Source organism: Simochromis diagramma, unplaced genomic scaffold (assembly GCF_900408965.1).
Source record: "Simochromis diagramma unplaced genomic scaffold, fSimDia1.1 OVJJ01000343.1, whole genome shotgun sequence".
Lineage (NCBI taxonomy): Eukaryota > Metazoa > Chordata > Actinopteri > Cichliformes > Cichlidae > Simochromis > Simochromis diagramma.
Window position 1 is genome coordinate 11,246,498 of NW_024386831.1, and position 17,943 is coordinate 11,264,440.

Below are 17,943 nucleotides of genomic sequence, written 5' to 3' on the forward strand. Positions count from 1 at the left end.
CTGATCCCAACCAGAGCACACGAACGTCTGCCCGGTAGTTCAGTCTGGCTCTACCTAAAATAGATATATTTAATGTCTGGAAAAGTGGAATGTGTTGTGGATATGTATATACAAGCTCATTCTACAGCTTGACAATGACTACAAACATACAGTCTGAGTCACATAAGAGTAACTAAGCAGTAAACATGAAGACCAAGGATTCTTGCAGCAGATGGACTGACCTACTGAGAGAATTCCACGTGATTTTATCACTTTTTTAAAACCTGCTGTGACGTGATTGCACTAACAGAAAAGGGAAAAAACCCTTTTTACTTCACTCCCAACTGGAAAGCCAACATATGAGGGTTTTGAATGATGAAAAGAAAAGTTCCGTGGGGAAATAAATCGCAAGATACGAACTAATAAACAATAAAATAATATTTTAAAAAATAGAGAGAGAGATGGGTGTCTTTGTGGTTAAGACTCTATATAACAACAGAAGTGATTTTTACAACTATAGCCTGTGATTACAGGTTATTATCAGCAGGTAATGATAGGCTACCGTAACACTCAGAGTAGAGGGATTATTCGGTGATGTGAGTAACTAACAGCTCTTAAAAACTTCACGTCTTCTGTGGCTTGAAAAGGAAAGTATTTATGGGCAAAGCTTCCGACACCTGCAGACAACACAGGCGCTACTGGGCTCAGTAACGGGACTCTCAGTGTGTATGTGTGTGTGTGTGTGTGTGTGCGGGGAGGAGGAGGAGCCCGGGCTGAGATAACAGGCTGCTGCCTCGGCTCTGTTATCTTCCGCTCCCCGCCGTCTGAGCTGCGGATCTCCTCCGGACCTTTACCAGGATTTATTCATTTCCCATTAAAACTTCACTAAACGCCGAAGCGCTCCTCCCATGGTGTCCCCGGGAGACTCTCCGACATTCACTCGACTTCACGGAAACTATCGGCGACCGTTTTGGGGGGTCTTGAAAAAATCATGGAAACGTGGTTTTTGAATCACGTCCTCGGTTTGTCTCTTCTGGTCCTCCATCTGGGTCTGCCGGGGCCCCTCCGGGCTGGGACCCCCAGTAACAACAGCACGAATGCGGCAACTCCAGGACTGGTTCACTCGGTGGCCACGGATGAAGTCAGAAGCATGGAAAACAGCGCAACTTCAAATTCATACTCCAGCGAGACTTTAACACCATCACAGAGAAACCTCCTGCTCAGGCACGCTGCAGAAACTCACGCTGCTACTGCTGGAAACTTCGGTAAGAGCTCCGAGTGTGAGGCCTGCAGTGGCAAGTGCTGCACAATGATTGAAAAGATCTCCTTTTCATTTCGGCCTATTGAAGTGAGGTAACATAAAAGCATCCATAAAAGTTCATTTGAGATCCTCCAACATTATTTTGTAAGTTAGTGGTCTTCTATTATTGACAAGTATGATTTTAAAAGAAAAATGTCTAAACACAAAGTTTCCATTTCGGTTATTTGTGACTGTGTTGTGTATTGTTTTATTTTTGAAAATGAAATAATAACACGTGCTTAGTTTCATCGTGCATGTGTGCCAGGTTTAGCCAGGTGTGCAGTATTCCAGACATATGCCTCACTATAACTGTCCCAAAGCCTATTTTCTAATCCCATCCTGAAATGGCTCTTGTAGATGTGTTTATGACCATCAAAACTTTTACACACATGCAAGTTAGATGCTTTTCCCACTTTAAGAAATGGTATTTGGTAAATAGTAAATGGCCTGTATTTGTATAGCGCTTTACTTAGTCCCTATGGACCCCAAAGCACTTTACACTACATTCAGTCATCCACCCATTCAAACACACATTCACACACTTATATTTATATGTATTTTGTGAAATTGTGTTTAGAAAGGCTGCTAGAATTAATTTTCTTAAGCTGCTTTGCCAACGGCAAACAGTATAGAGCTGAAGTAATGTATATCTATTGACTGGTGTTATAACGGTTTAAAAAACAAAAACAATTTTACCACATTTACTTTCATTTCAAGTTCCCTGTTGTGTACAACCACTGGTTCAAAACCCAAAGATCTTGAGATTAGTGTTATCAGGAATGAGGCCCTAAAGCTAATAGTGTGAGGCTCATATTCAACTCCTGGAGCTCCTTCAGACCCTTAAACAAGTTCAAGTCTCACCACTGTAGGCAAACAGAGTGTTTGCCTTGAACTGTGACAGCTTTAAAAATTGCCGAGGTTATCAGAACAGATGCATTCGCTCAATGCTTAGTAAGCACTGGAGAATCTACTGACGAGGTTATCACTCGTCACATCTTATCTGCATTCGAACTTGACGTAATACTACAGGTGCCGGCTTCCTGTTTAGCAGGAGGTGTTGAAAACCGTAACATTTGTTCATCGGCTTGTACCCACCTGGACCCGAGCATCCAGTGGTTAAACTGCTGTATGACACTCATTTATACTGCAGTATAAAACAATCCTAAACATGCAGTTCGTCTGGACAGGAATGAGAGCATGAGAGCTGAAGCGTGCTACTTTTTGCTTGGCAGAGACGTTACTAATACAGAGGAACCTGCAGTTGAAGTATTTAGAGCATTTGGTGCAAGAGGAGGAGGGAATCCACATCCTAAGCACTCCATGACTACCTTCAGAAGTTTGGATGAAAGAACTAGAATTTGGGTCTGATTTCCTGTGCACAAAGCCAAACATCATCCATCGTACTATAAGAAGAAAAGCATGCCTCATAAAATTCCTGAATTATTGCCATACTGACTCAAAGCAATAAAAGATAGAGAAAGGACTTTAACTTCTGATATTTCTACTTTGCAGAACCGATAACACTCTTATCCCTTTAATGAAGGGTTTAGGCATAACGCTGCTGTGCTGGAAGAACATTTCTTCTCTACCACAGCTGGTTTAAGCTACACTCCTGCCAGCGGGAAGAAGGAGGGTTTTGATGCTGGGGCATATGTGAAAATAATATTTAATATCACAGCCAGTATCACGCATAATAATGTACCATAAAACATCCAGTAATGGCTGGACCGATGACTACGTCATTTTATTTTGATAGTTTTGCCCTTAAACTTCAACAAACTTTCAACTTTACTACTACAAATGCAACTTTTGCTTAATTACTATATAAACTACTATATATAGTGTACAAAGTAAGAATCAGCAATTACACACTGTGTAATAAACACTTAAAAGATTTGTCTCCATGGTAACAGGATACCTCAAATGTTGCACTATAGCGCATGTGCTTCTTTGAATTTAAGAGATCTTTTTAATCATTATGTTGATAAAATTCTTGATTCTTAAAGTTGCACACACTTCCATTTTGCAGTATAAATAAAGTTCAGGATTTTCGTAGATGCTGCAAAGGAAAGATGAGGCTGAAATGATTCACTTTCCTCACTTAATGTTTATTCAATGACCCTAGCAAGATCATCTTGGCTGCCCTCTTTGGCCTGCATAATGAGTATAAGCCAGTCTATTCAAAGCACTACTGTGGTGTCATCTGAGGGTCTTTAATATGCAAAAGGCATTGCATTTGCTTGAATTAATATGCGAGCCATAGAGCTTCTGAAGTGGAACAGATGTTAAAAGACTGCAGTTACAACTGTGTTAACAGTTAAGAGATAGATAGTAGCTGAGGATCTGGGAGTGTCTGTCATTTGCTGCCAACACCACGTTCCTGTCTGAGTTTTGTTGCCCAGACGGTATCCAGAGAGAGAAAATGAAATAATAAGAGAGACACATGCAGAGGAAGTGAGAGGGAAAAATAGAGTCTGGTGGCCCAGTTCTCCCCCTAGACTCCCAGTGGACTGGCTGTTTAGCTGTTGAACCCTCCCTTTCATTGGTTCTGGATGTTGTCTGCTGGTGGCACTGACACTCATCTCAAGAGTGGTGTTGTTCCAGTCCAGGACACCAGCCAGATAAGCTGTAAGACAGCACTGCACAAAGATAGGCAAAAAAAGACCTCTCTCACTCTTTATCCCTATCTGTCTCACATTTGATGCTTAAGTACTTCTGATGCTTTAACTCTTCTATCCATCTTTGGGATTCAAGTTGAGCAACTCTAAGCTTTTCAGAATCAAAACATTCTCAAATAGGGGGGGAAAACCTACCTGCTCCCAAAATAGGCAATCCTTTGAGTGTATTTTCTGCAAGGGAAACAAAGGTTTAACCGCTGCCAAGCAGCAGGCAAAGTCAGTAACAAACATGGAAACCCAGTTCAGCCGTCATCTTATCAAGCAGTTGGTGCTAAAAATAATTTTAAGCCCCGTGTGTTGGATGTGTAAATAGATAACTGAATGCTGAAATGTTTGACATGTGTTGAACATGAATTATTTACATGTGGCCAGAGGTGCTGGACAAGCTCAGATTATCTTGGATGTTTGGAAACTGTAACCTTGCGAGAATTATTCAAGCTGGAGACTTTGCTGGATGTCATCCCGCTCGCTCTCTGCTGTTGGTTCCTTTCTAGCTCTACTGTCAGCTGTAAAAAGGACATGCCTGGGGGGGGAAAAAGTGTTTAAAACAACAGTCACTACTTTAAAAGTCATTCTCTTCCCCTTTAGTGGTAGTGTTTTGGGAGTTTTTATGACTTAACAGTTTTCACACGGACTAAAAAAGACTGAATATGAGCACACACCCAGATCCACTGTGACAGCTTTCTGCCAGTTCCTTGTGCTCACTCAGCTTTAGGAAGGAAATGGCTGATTCCCAACAGAGACAGTCCCCACCATATTTAGGACTTCAAGCCATTGTTAGAGTAGACAAGTTGGCTGCCAGTTGTTCTCCACCCAAAAGCATTGCCCATGCTGCAAGTTAAATTCTGACAGCATTTTGTCTCTGACTATAGACTGTACAGGCGAGACGGGGATAACACCCTCTGGTGGAGGTAAAGTACAACATATAGGCGAGTACAGCAACACTCTTTTGAGTCTAGTGATGAAGGATGCTGGTATATATTAAAAAAAAGATTGCCTTTAAATTTTTAGGTGGCTGCAGCAGTGCAAAGCCAAATTTCATGAAGTTACCAGCTGTATATGGTAGAAAAGGAGAAAGCCAGTGCATATTCATTTCTCAAGAGTTGGCGTATGTGGCACAACAGACTTTATTTTGTCCAGTGACTACCAATAAATCACTACCAGATCATTTAAAACAGGGATGTCAAACTCATTTTACATGGTGGGCTGCATACAGCCCAGGAATTTCAATAGTTATTGGTGAAAAAATAACTTTTTGTAATTTTATTGTCCTAATTTTAACTCTAGTAATTAATTACTTTGTTGTTGGGATAGGTTTTTATCAGTAGGAAAAGCTGTAAAAACTTGTACAAATACAGTCAAAAGTCCAAGGTTTATGCCAAATTGAAGTCATTCTGGGCCCCAGGCCTTATATTTAACACCCCTGATTTAACCTCCTAAGACCTGAACTCTTCCACGGCATGCATTTTTACTTTCTCTTTGATATTTGGGCATATTGGGACCTGATGAATGTAAAAACAAAGAATTACCAGATTTTTTTTTTTTTTACCTGATTTTTGTTTCTAAGAAAAATGAGAGCCACATATGAGGATATTCGTTTAAAATTTCGATAGAACAGTTACAGTATAATGTCCTCGTAAGTGGATATCAGGCCCTTGTAGAGCAAAATTGAGTATTTTAGTCTAAATAACCCAAAATGTGATGTTCACATATGTGGACGCCAGGTCCTAGGAGGTTAAAGTAACATTTTAACATGCCTTAACTGGACCTCCTTAATGATAGAAAATCTTTAAAAATGTTCATAACTGATTCAAAAGTGTATGATTTTATATTGGTGAATATTTACTAATGTGATCTTTTTCTCTATTCCTAGGCACAGACCAGACACAGTCCATTACAGAAACAAGCAGTGGGTCTATAGAGACTGCAAATCCACTGTCTACTGAGCCACTTACCTCCAACTTTGTAACTGCCACTGAGGCCAGCAGCAGCAGCAGCAACAGCAGGGACTGGAAGGACAGTAGCAGCAGCAGCAGCAGCAGCAGGGACTGGAAGGACAGCAGCAGCAGCAGCAGAACCAGCAGCAGCAGGGACTGGAAGGACAGCAGCAACAGAACCAGCAGCAGCAGGGACTGGAAGGACAGTAGCATCAGCAGCAGCAGCAGCAGGGACTGGAAGGACAGCAGCAGCAGCAGCAGCACCAGCAGCACCAGCAGCAGCAGCAGCAGGGACTGGAAGGACAGCGGCAGCAGCAGCAGGGACTGGAAGGACAGCAGCACCAGCAGCAGCACCAGCAGCGACAGCAGCAGCAGGGACTGGAAGGACATGACTTACACAGACAAGACGCCAGGTATCTCTTATGTTGTGTCAGAGGAGGATAGGACCCAGGTGTTTACAGAGGAGGGCCACCTACTCCAAGACAACCCAGACACTACTCTCCAAATGGGGGATGCCACAGCCTCCCACACAGACGTCCTCACCGACAGCACCTACACCACCACCAGCCGAGCTGGGGAGAGGACCTTGCTGTCTGTTACCTCCTCCTCCAGCAACACCACCTCATCTGCCTTTACAGAAGACTCCAACTCCCGTCAGCCTCCTTCCACTTGGGGTATTTCTCCTAAGTCGACAGAGACTGAGAACTACACCCACAGTGCCCCGTCCACAGGGATTACTGGAAGGGACGTGACCGACTCGTTCAAAGGAGTGTTTTCAGAGACTGGGAGCCCAGCAAGTTCCAGTGGAACCCAGAGTATTACTGGACATCCCAATGCCACCGAACAACAGCACACGTCGACATCAGAAGAGCCGTCCGACTCAACGTCGTCTATCAGGGTGACAGAGCCCAGCACTGACCAATCTCAAATGTCATTTTCCTCTACGCCTCCTTTCACCTCACCTGCAGGAGGTCCCACCAATATTTCAGGAACAGAGCAAGGCTTGGGCTCTAGTTCTGGAGCGTCTACAGAGTTTTCAACTGGAGACCACAGTTCTAGCACTCAGAGTGGCACTGAGGGGCTTTCATCGCAGACCAGAGAGGGAAATGTCGACTTGGGTCTGACTGCAGTGCCCTCTACTGTCAGTAGTAGTACGTCTGAAACGAATCAGTCTCTGACAGATATGCCACCACTGGGTACTAACGTCTTCCTCACCACCTCACCTGCCACTGTTACAGAAAGGTATGCTAAAAAAAAAGAATATTGATGAATATTAATAATAATTTGAAGTTTTTAAAGTCTGTACCTTTAAAGAAGGTAGAAGCAGAACTTGATTTCATTTGACTTGAGGTTTAATTTTTCTCTTCGTCAGATCGCAGATAACAGAAGAAAACCCTATCATATCAACTGCTTTCAGCACCACCACCAGCACCACAACCTCCACCGAGGCTATTACCACACCTCCTCTAGTTCCAACTTCATCCGCAAGGTTGACTAGCACCGTGACTAGCTCTCCTCTACAGTCCCCTACCAGTGCTACTGTCCTATACAGTTCGTCCTCCACGGTAGCCTCCACTCTGGCAGCGCAACCGACCCAACGTGTGCCACCCAGGCACACGGAGGGCCCCGTGACTGGGATGTCTGACCCCACTAATGTCACCACCCTGCAGATCGAAACAAGCACGGGAACTAGCAGAGACACCACAGCTCACAGCCAGTCCATCACTACAACCTACGCCCACAGTACCCCAACCAAGAGTACGGAAGCTCTGCACACCACTAGGAATCAGACAGACAGAGGTCCTACAGAGCTGGTGGTCACAACACCGCCCCCTGATTTTCAGCACACCAGTCCACCACCACCACCACCTCCAAGTGAGTTAGTCAGCTTCTTTCTCTTCAAATGACGGGACTTATTATTCAGTTTTCAGAGCAGAAATGTGTGTTTATCGTGTTCTTGTATGAGTTGCTCTTCATATTTGTATGTTTTTTTCTTACTATAACTAATAGAAGATTGTGCAATAACGATTCAGCGTATCACAGGTTCTAATATTCCCCAAACACTGTGCTTCCTGGTCATGAACGTGACTAATAATCTGAGTAGATGACATTAGCTGATTTCTTGCATGTTGCAATAAAGCAAAAAAGAGTTCAACCTTAATTTATTGACAGATTAATTTACTGAAAAGCAGTCTTTACTTTTCTGTGGTGGCAGTTAGAGGATTGCAGCCGTCCTAAGCAATAAAATAAAAAGTACCACTGACATAACAATGATGAATACACATAACTTGGACTCTTCTTCACAATGAGATGCTGTTAAACGGATTTGTTCTCTCTTGTCTCAAGAATTTGCTGATGAATTTTCAAGTGATGCACTTGTGTGAAATGCTTTTAACGTGCCGCTCCCAGTGAATGGGTCTGGTATTCTGCACTGATCTTTCTTTCTGATTGGATGAATTCACTACTTGGAACAATGAATCTTTTACAGAAGCAGAAAAATATGGAAATTAGTTGTAGAAGTCTCAAAAAATCATCTATCAAATATAATAGACTTTGCATAACAGAGATAAAACTGCACATAGGAGGATGGATGACAGGTCAGAGTGAAACCGCATGCCCTAAAACCGAAGCTTTTTTAAGGATGCTATTTTCCCTGATTAATGCTAACACACCCTCTATCCACTCGTAAATTTTAGGAAACCCCTGTGTGCCTAACCCTTGTAACAATGAAGGGAAGTGTATCGGTGATGACCCGGATGAGTTCACGTGTAACTGTCAGCAAGGATGGACGGGACGGACCTGCAACGAGGGTGAGCTCTTCTGCTCTTCTACCCAACAGTTTAAAAACAATATTGGTACTATGTGTGTTTTTCCATGTTTTGTCTTTCAAAATACAAAATGCATGAAATGTTGCATCAACCCCTTTATAGAGAGTGTGATAAGGGTGTAAAAGTTTGGTGAAATCCTTCCCAAATATAATATTGTTACACCTGTGTGTTTAGATATTGATGAGTGTAAGCAAAAGCAAGAACCCTGCCCCAAAGGCTCCACGTGCGTTAACACGAATGGCTCATTCAGCTGTGAATGCCCGCTGGGCTTTGACCTTGAAGATGGACGCACATGCAGCCGAGGTAATACCGATGTAAAGAAAAAGGACATTAGAGTTTGTTTTTTTCTCCAGTCAAAGTTATTTTCTCAGAGGCCTTTTATGTTTTTTAATTCACACTTTTTTTTCCCCCCTTAATAGCTAAGACATTTCTCTGCACTATCAGTGCCAACGGATCACTACATAACTCTGATATCCAAAGACAGATCATCAAGCTGGTGAGAGGCAGTTCGCGTCACTGCATATTCTGTGCTTCACTAAGCTTACGTGCATTATATCTTATACATGCTCCTGTTTTTGTCTTTCCTGCAGTTCAATGTTTCACTCTCTGACTACCCAGGTTACAGGCGCTCAACAGTGACCAAGCAGTACGTTTTTGCGTTGAATTTCTGCACATTTTCTGTATTTTTTGATATATATTTAAAATATGCTATTAAAGAAAGTGGTTGTAATTATTGTTAGTAACCTCAGAAAAAACTAATCTTTCAATTACAATCCTATAAGGTAATGTTTCCAGTGCAAGTCTACTTGTTTCTCAGTTTTTCGTCATTCTACTTCAAAGATCTGCATTTTTGACATTTCTTCTCCTTCTTCTTCTTTTGATGATGCTAAAACTTAGCTAGTTAAAAGGGATCTCTCTTATCTATTAGAACCTTGTTTTCTTGTTATTTACAACACCAACAAATTCTCCATATTGACCTCAGATCTCCTCCCCATAGAGAGAAGGATGGTGTTAGTGTCATGGTTGCTCACACGTTTTCCATCTCCGCTAATGTGACAACCACTGAGGTCAACAACAGAATCCAGATGTCTCTCAAAAACTGCAGCTCCGCATTAGCCCACTGCCAGGTGGTCCTGAAATACAAGCTCACTTACCACGGTGAGTGTGATAGCCAGAAATCTCAGTGGAAATTATTAACTGTGTTTGTTTTAATTGATTAAATCGTTTTTCCAACTGCTCTTATTGTAAACTTTATTTAGGGCAGTCTCATTTCAACCACCAGAGGGCAGAATTTAGCCATAAAAACATTTAATGAACTGTGGCGTGATATATTTGTAAAAAGCTTTGCATGTGTATAAGCCAGAAACTTCAAAGCATCATATAACAGCTTCATTTCACAACATGACATCGTATAATCATGTCACAGGACACTGGTGCTGTGCCTCTAAATGCTAAAATATACTGTACAAGCTCTGCATGTCAAAATTATTCATTTTTCAATGAAACAAAGGGGAACTATTAACAAAAATTGTGTTTTATGATCAGATTTTTATAGCTGAGATTAATTCTGCCCGCACTGTGTTCCAGCGGAGAGTCTTTGTGCGGCTCAGAAAACCCAGTGTAATAAAAAGCGCTCCAGCTGCACGGACACCAGTGGTATCGCGTGCTGCCAGTGCCGTGAGGGATACTACAAACACAATCTTGACGATTTGTACTGCTTAGGTAAGCTCTTCTTTATTTACATGTTGCCACATATGCATTTTTGTTTGAGTCACCAACCTGAGAGAAGTCAAATGAAAAAGTTAAATCAAGGAAATTAATGTCTCAAAATATCTCCAGTTTCCCCTAAAATTTGACTGCTACACGTTATATGAGAATTTGACTGAGGAAGCCAAAAATGAATAAAACAGCACTGGCCAGGCCTTTGAAACCTATTTACCAAACTGTGTTGTTTCAAGTCACTGAACAAAATGTCTTGTTTCAGAATGTGGAGATGGCTACAAACTAGAAAATGACACCTGTGTCCCGTAAGTTTGCTTCCTTTTGTTTCTTGTCAGTACTGTTTTCTGAAAATATTCAAGGCAACTGAAGGTTCCATTTCTTTATTTCAGATGCATGTTTGGTTTTGGAGGATTCAACTGTGGAAATTGTAAGTGAAGCCCACCGATCGTATTCATCTTAAATAGAATTTCTTATATCTTTAAATGTGCTAAATTTCTTAAGTGTAATTTTGTGTTATTTTTTAACTGTAATAAGAATAATATTTAAGGTGTTTCTATTTGCAATTGCAGTTTACAAGCTGATTGCAGTGGTAGTGTCACCTGCAGGGGGCGCCCTGCTCCTCATCCTTGTCATTGCTCTCATTGTCACTTGCTGCAAGTAAGTTTGCTTTATTGTTAATTCAAGAAAGTAAATGTAATGAATATTGCCCGATAATATTATTTTATATTATAAACCCAATCTGTATGTAAAAGATGGGCTTAATGTGGAAGTGCCATAAAATAACACTCTTTTAATGATAAATAGGAGGTGAGGCCTCCTATTGCAAAAAGTCTGTAGAAGTCAAAAGGTCTTTCTGCTCAATTTATAACCTCAGCAGGTATATTCTTGATGAATTTATGGTGAAATTCACATGTTTCAAGTCTTATGTACAACATGATTTTTTCTGGCCCCATTTAGAGTCAGAAAAGCACAAAATTCAGGGAATACTAGATCCTCATGACATCTGAGTTTAAAAAAAAAAGGAAAAATACTCAAGTAGAGACTTCCATCATGGTGGCTACATCCATCTTTTATATACAGGCTATATTTATAAACAAAAAAAAACATCAAGTTTAAGTTTTTTCAATGTGGAATCTTTCAGGAAAGACAAAAATGACATCAATAAGATCATCTTTAAAAGTGGAGACTTGCAGATGTCCCCGTACGCAGACTTCCCTAAAAATAACCGGATATCCATGGAGTGGGGGAGAGAGACAATAGAGATGCAAGAGAACGGCAGCACAAAAAACCTGCTACAGATGACTGATATCTACTACTCTGTAAGGGAACATGTCATTTCTCGCTTCTCACACGTCTCTGTCTCTTGTTTAAGTTAAGGCTTCGTTTCTCTGTGTGTGTGGTTGATGATAAAGTCCTTTTTTTGTTTCCTCTGTTATTTCCCTCAGCCTGCCTTGCGTAACTCAGACCTGGACAGAAATGGCCTGTACCCCTTCCCGGGTCTCCCAGGCTCTCGCCATTCATGCATCTACCCAGCCCAGTGGAACCCATCTTTCATCAGTGATGATTCAAGGAGAAGAGACTACTTCTGAGTGGGCCACTGTGAACACGCAAACTATTAGAAACGTACCATTTTTTTCATACTAACAGCTGGGATTTGTCAGGATGGGTTTTCTGTCACTGTGTGCAAACCCTATTTGCACACTAAATACGTGTTTGTGTGTGTCAGCACATTATAAACGTACACATTTTCTCAAGTAAAATGTGTTTCAGTGTTTTTGCATGGCCCATTCACGTTAACACGTGCATTTTCCACCGTGCTGATGTTGTATTTAATGTGTTTTTCCTGCCTTACATACAACCACCAATACTAATTTGCTCCAGTGTGTAGGTCGGTGATCCATTACAGTTAACATCGTGTCTGCCTCTCTTGCTGCCAGAGTTATGCTGTTGCTGGCTGGTAATGCATTGCAGCTTTGCTTGAACAAAATTGCTTAATGATAAATAAAAGCATTCATGATGTTTCCATTGTGCTCACCAGATATGGGGAAAAACGCAATAAAAAAAATAATGCAGCATCCTTTGGAGGGATAAACCACAAATAAAATGTAGCAAGCAGACATGCAAAAACACAGATAATGTCGTTTCTGTAAGTGAACGTTTAACATGTGTGTGCCAATGCTGTGATCTTCTTACGTAAAGTATTGATTCAACATGACAACAGCAAACCACTGAAGGGTGAACAAAGTTTAGCTTCATGCCAGTAGAAACTTAGGAATGACTTTGTAGTCTGTTGCCAACATTTATTTATTCCTTGTATGTCCAAATCAATGACATGTAGCATAACATCTCGTACATACACACTGACTTTAGAGGGATAAACCTGTGGCTTTAAATAAGTATGTGTGTGTGTGCCTGTGTGTGTGTGTATGCGTGTGTATGTTAAAGAATGAAAGTGTGTGAGGAATAATAATCTGTATCGATACTGTTGTTAAATATTTGAATGTAAAGATGTATCATGATTAGCTATTTCTGTCGTGGATTATTATTTTTATTTGAATGTTTTCTAACTTGGTGTTGATTCTGGCGTTTTAGTCAGATGAGCTTATTTAAATAAAAATGTTACAAAGCATTTTCTCTGGGACTCCATTCTTTAAACCTTTAAATCCTATATGTTTGGGATAAATGGCACGCTTTATATTACTCAACTGTAGGTTAATTTCTGTTTCTTCATTGCATCGTTTTAGTACAATATTGTGCCATGAACCAAGAAGAACAAATTAGCAATTTAAACTTGAAAGAAATGGGATGATTGGAAATTCAATACTAAAACAGTACATTTAACACTGGCTGGATATTGTCATGCATACCTTCATAACTGTCCTGTTATTTGCACTAAACGTTTTGGTGCTTACACCTTTATCATGTAAAACTCAGAAGTTTACATACACTCATTATGGGCATAGATGTCATAATACCTTAAGGTGAAGATCTAACAAGGAGAATTGTAGATTTACACAAGTTGGGAAGGTGTCTTGGAGCATTTCTAGTTCAAACAACTGCACATAAATACGAGTGTTTTGAATGTGTCTCCACTTTGCCAAGGTCTGGTAGACTGTCAGCCTCACGATTTTCAGGAACCACCAATGCTTAACCCTGCCACGAAATGCTGGAACACCAATGTCACTGTCCGCAGTAAGTGATTTTTCACCATGGACAAAAGGGTGGTGACCAAGAAAGTAACCCTTGCTCCAAAACTGACACTTTCAAATTTGACTGAAACTGCGTCTAAATTCAGATAAAAAGTGAGATTACTGTACTCAGCCCCAAAAACTCTGTCAAACCAGATACCTTGGATGACACGACCTTGGCCCCCAGTAACAATGTGAGGAATCCTGGAGTTATTTTTGACCAGAATACAGTTCAATGTGCATATTAAACAAATATGTAGGACTGCTTTCTTGCATTTGTGCAATATCTCCAAAATTAGAAACATCCTGAATCAGAGTGATGCTGAAAAATTGGTTCATGCATTTATTACTTCTAAGCTAGACTGCTATGGACCATTATTATCGGGCTGTTCTAAAAGCCTTCAGTTCGTCCAAAATGTGTACAGAAAGGGTACTGGAAAGAGAACATATTTCTCCCAGTTTGGGTTCCAGAGACAAAAATTTGCTCTACTTTTAAGGTTAGCGCTAAGACTTTTCTTTTTGCTGAAGCATATAGTTACAGTTGGATCAAGTTACCCTGAATCCCCCTTTAGTTACGCTGCAGTAGACCTAGACTGCTTGGGGGAGTGAGTGTTTCCTCTTAATTCACCTTTTTCTTTCACTATGTGTTTATAAACCACTCTGCATTTATTCATTAGTTATTATTAATTAATTTGCATACGGTGCAATTTTACCAATACATCTGAATTTAACCTCAAAATCAAAATTTTAGCTATATGAGCAGTTGAAAAACATGTAAATTCTTTGAGACGTTCTAATGTAAGAACGTCTTCTAAGAAGTAATGAATCTGTGCTCTATGGAGTTTCATTAAGATCGCCTTGATTTTTGTGCTGTTTTGCTTGCAAGAATTGACGTTTTTTATTTTGGCAGTATCAGTTACACAATCCCTTGCACGATTTATGTTGGTTGGCAGTATCAGTTACAACCTCACAATATGTCATGACATTTTTACCACCATCTCTGCGCAAGTTGCAAAGTACTATGTATACCATTGCAGTTTCCATAATTCAGTTGTTATTCCAGTGGTACTGCCATGCAAACACATAGGGAAAATAGCAGCAAATGGAAATTTCCCTCTCCTTTCAAAGGTCCAGCAGTTAGGTGAGAGTCACTGGCTTCGCTAAAGGAGTCCTTTATGTGTTCTGTGCTGTGTGGTCTGCGCATGTTTTTCTTAGCACATACTCATTTCTGGATGTCGCTGACTTACATATAGCTGGGAGCACATTAAACCTAGTAGCTTGTCAGGCTTAAATTGTGAACTTTGTAAACAAACTGCTTTCAATCTTTACTATTTTATATATATATATATATATATATATATATATATATATATATATACACATATTCTAAATAAATTTAGAATTGCAGAAAAAAAAAAAAGAAAGGAGGACAATACTTTGCAACTTCATAAATTTAAGAGGCAGGATTATTAATTGCGACAACGCCATGCTGGATAGCGTAGTGGTTAGACTACACGCCTTCGATTCCTGCCTGGGGCGTCTGTATCCAGTAAGGGTCCTAAGGCTAGACCCCCTATGCTAAGCAAGCCTACCGCAGACATGAGCGAGACAGATAAATATGAAGGCATGCCGGCTCGGACGTCGCCCGGATCAACAAGGTCCGCGTCAGGTGTTGAGGAACCAGGGCACCCTGACGAAAAGTGGGCTACTGGAACAAGAAGGCATCGGTGGGCAAGAGACGAAAACAGGGCGTTGTTGGAATGCTACTACGCAAGTAACCCCGGCGGAAGGGGCTACACGAATAGGATGAGGGACCTATGGATTCTTCAATACCCAACATCCACAATGACGGCGAAACAACTAGTAGCTCAGTGTTCCAACATTCGAAAGAAGGGACTGCTCTCACAGCTAGAGATTGACAAGGTACAACACAAATGCTACGGCAAGGAGGAGTCAGGACGCCAGGTCAGGGGGGAGATATCATCACCCCCACCCGAGATTGGGTACATAGCCCCAAGTGCGATAGGAGAAGGATCGTTGAGTGCGAGAGGAACTGACCTGAAAAATAGGATCATGGCCAAGCTTGAAACCTGGATCCCCCATAGCCGGTTACCAAGATTACGTGAAGTACCCTCAGAAGGTCTGCTAGATGATGTTAATGCAGCACTACGGACAATACCTACAACCACGATTACCGACACTAACAAGCTGATCTACAATACGGCAGCAGTGATCAGTGAGATGCTTGGCTACAAGTTGAACAGCCACAAGGGGCAGTACCCTCCATGGAGAAGGAGGCTAGAGGGCAAGATCAAAGTAACACGGAGGGAGGTTAGCCAACTAACGGAGTTGCAGAAAGGTGCGACAAAGAAGGTGCATAAGAAATACAGCAAGCTGTCCATACCTGAGGCCTTGGAAACTGCCAAGCAAAGACTCACAGCCTTGGCCAGCCGCTTGAGGAGGTACACCAGAGAGATAGAAGGCAGGAGAATAAACCAGCTGTTCTCCACAGAACCAGCAAAGGTGTACTCTCAGTGGCAAGAGAACAATAAGAGAACAGCACCACCAAGGCTGGAGACAGAGCAATACTGGAAGATCATATGGGAGAAGGATGCAACCCATAATGGCAATGCTCAGTGGCTAGTGGATCTGAAGGCAGACCATAACGACCTCCCTGAACAGGGTCCAGTAACCATCACAGTGGCAGATATCCAAGAAAGGGTCTCCAGTATGAAGAGTTGGACAGCACCAGGGCCCGACATGGTTCACGCCTACTGGCTAAAGAAGCTGACTGCACTCCACGAGCGTCTGGCAGCACAAATGAACCAGCTGCTTGTTAACGAGAGACACCCGGAATGGCTAACCGAAGGTCGGACGGTCCTGATCCCCAAGGACCCCAAGAAGGGACCGGTCCCCTCCAACTACCGACCAATAACCTGCCTCAGTACCACATGGAAGCTCCTGTCAGGCATCATATTGGCTAAGATGAACAGGCACATGGGTCAATACATGAGCGGGACACAGAAAGGAATTGGCAAGAATACCAGAGGCGCAAAACACCAGCTACTGGTAGACAGAACAGTCAGCCGAGACTGCAAGACCAGACTGACCAACCTGTGCACTGCCTGGATTGATTACAAGAAGGCCTATGACTCAATGCCCCACAGCTGGATACTGGAATGCCTAGAATTGTACAAGATCAATGGGACCCTAAGAGCCTTCATCAGGAACTCAATGGGGATGTGGCGCACAACACTAGAGGCCAACTCCAAGCCCATAGCACAAGTCACCATCAAGTGCGGGATCTACCAAGGAGATGCTCTGTCCCCACTGCTGTTCTGCATAGGCCTGAACCCCCTCAGTGAGATCATTAACAAGACTGGCTACGGATACCGACTACGGAACGAAGCAGTTGTCAGCCACCTCCTGTACATGGATGACATCAAGCTGTATGCCAAGAGTGAACGAGACATCGATTCACTGATCCACACTACCAGGCTATACAGCAATGACATTGGAATGTCGTTCGGACTGGAGAAGTGTAGTCGGATGGTAACAAAGAGAGGGAAGGTAGTCAGAACTGAGGGGATTGAACTACCAGAAGGCAACATTGCAGACATAGAGGACAGTTACAAGTACCTGGGGATCCCGCAGGCGAATGGGAACCATGAAGAGGCCGCTAGAAAAGCTGCAACCACCAAGTACCTGCAGAGGGTCAGGCAAGTCCTGAGGAGTCAGCTGAATGGTGAGAACAAGATCCGGGCCATCAACATGTACGCCCTGCCCGTGATCAGGTACCCTGCTGGGGTAATAGGCTGGCCAAAGGAGGAGATAGAAGCCACTGACATAAAGACAAGAAAGCTCCTTACCATGCATGGAGGGTTTCACCCCAAGTCCAGCACCCTGAGGCTGTACGCTAAGCGGAAGGAAGGGGGCTGGGGACTGGTGAGTGTCAGCACCACAGTCCAGGATGAGACAACGAACATCCAAGAATACATTGGGAAGATGGCCCCAACTGACCGAGTGCTCAGTGAATACCTCAGGCAGCAGAAACCCAAGAAAGAGGAGGGAGACGAGGAACCATCATGGAAGGACAGGCCCCTGCACGGTATGTACCACCGGCAGATAGAGGAGGTGGCTGATATCCAGAAATCCTACCAGTGGCTGGACAAAGCTGGACTGAAAGACAGCACAGAGGCACTAATCATGGCAGCACAAGAACAAGCTCTGAGCACAAGATCCATAGAGGCTGGGGTCTATCACACCAGGCAAGACCCCAGGTGCAGGCTGTGTAAAGATGCCCCAGAGACA

At 42.4% G+C, this 17,943-nt stretch overlaps 2 protein-coding genes across 2 annotated transcripts; both read left to right on the top strand.

Moving 5' to 3' along the window:
• Positions 1-746: 746 nt before the first annotated feature.
• On the top strand, positions 747-6,104 carry LOC120731394 (vitellogenin-2-like). Its single transcript, XM_040028404.1, has 3 exons — positions 747-1,244; positions 5,831-6,064; positions 6,097-6,104. The coding sequence occupies exons 1-3, from the start codon at positions 971-973 to the stop codon at positions 6,102-6,104; spliced, it is 516 nt and encodes a 171-aa protein (XP_039884338.1). The 5' UTR covers positions 747-970.
• A 46-nt stretch (positions 6,105-6,150) lies between these two features.
• Positions 6,151-13,073, top strand: heg1 (heart development protein with EGF-like domains 1). Its single transcript, XM_040028312.1, has 13 exons — positions 6,151-7,136; positions 7,267-7,769; positions 8,591-8,704; positions 8,897-9,025; positions 9,142-9,218; positions 9,313-9,368; positions 9,720-9,880; positions 10,310-10,444; positions 10,707-10,749; positions 10,834-10,871; positions 11,014-11,101; positions 11,586-11,763; positions 11,890-13,073. The coding sequence occupies exons 1-13, from the start codon at positions 6,283-6,285 to the stop codon at positions 12,031-12,033; spliced, it is 2,520 nt and encodes an 839-aa protein (XP_039884246.1). The 5' UTR covers positions 6,151-6,282; the 3' UTR covers positions 12,034-13,073.
• The last annotated feature ends 4,870 nt before the right edge of the window (positions 13,074-17,943 follow it).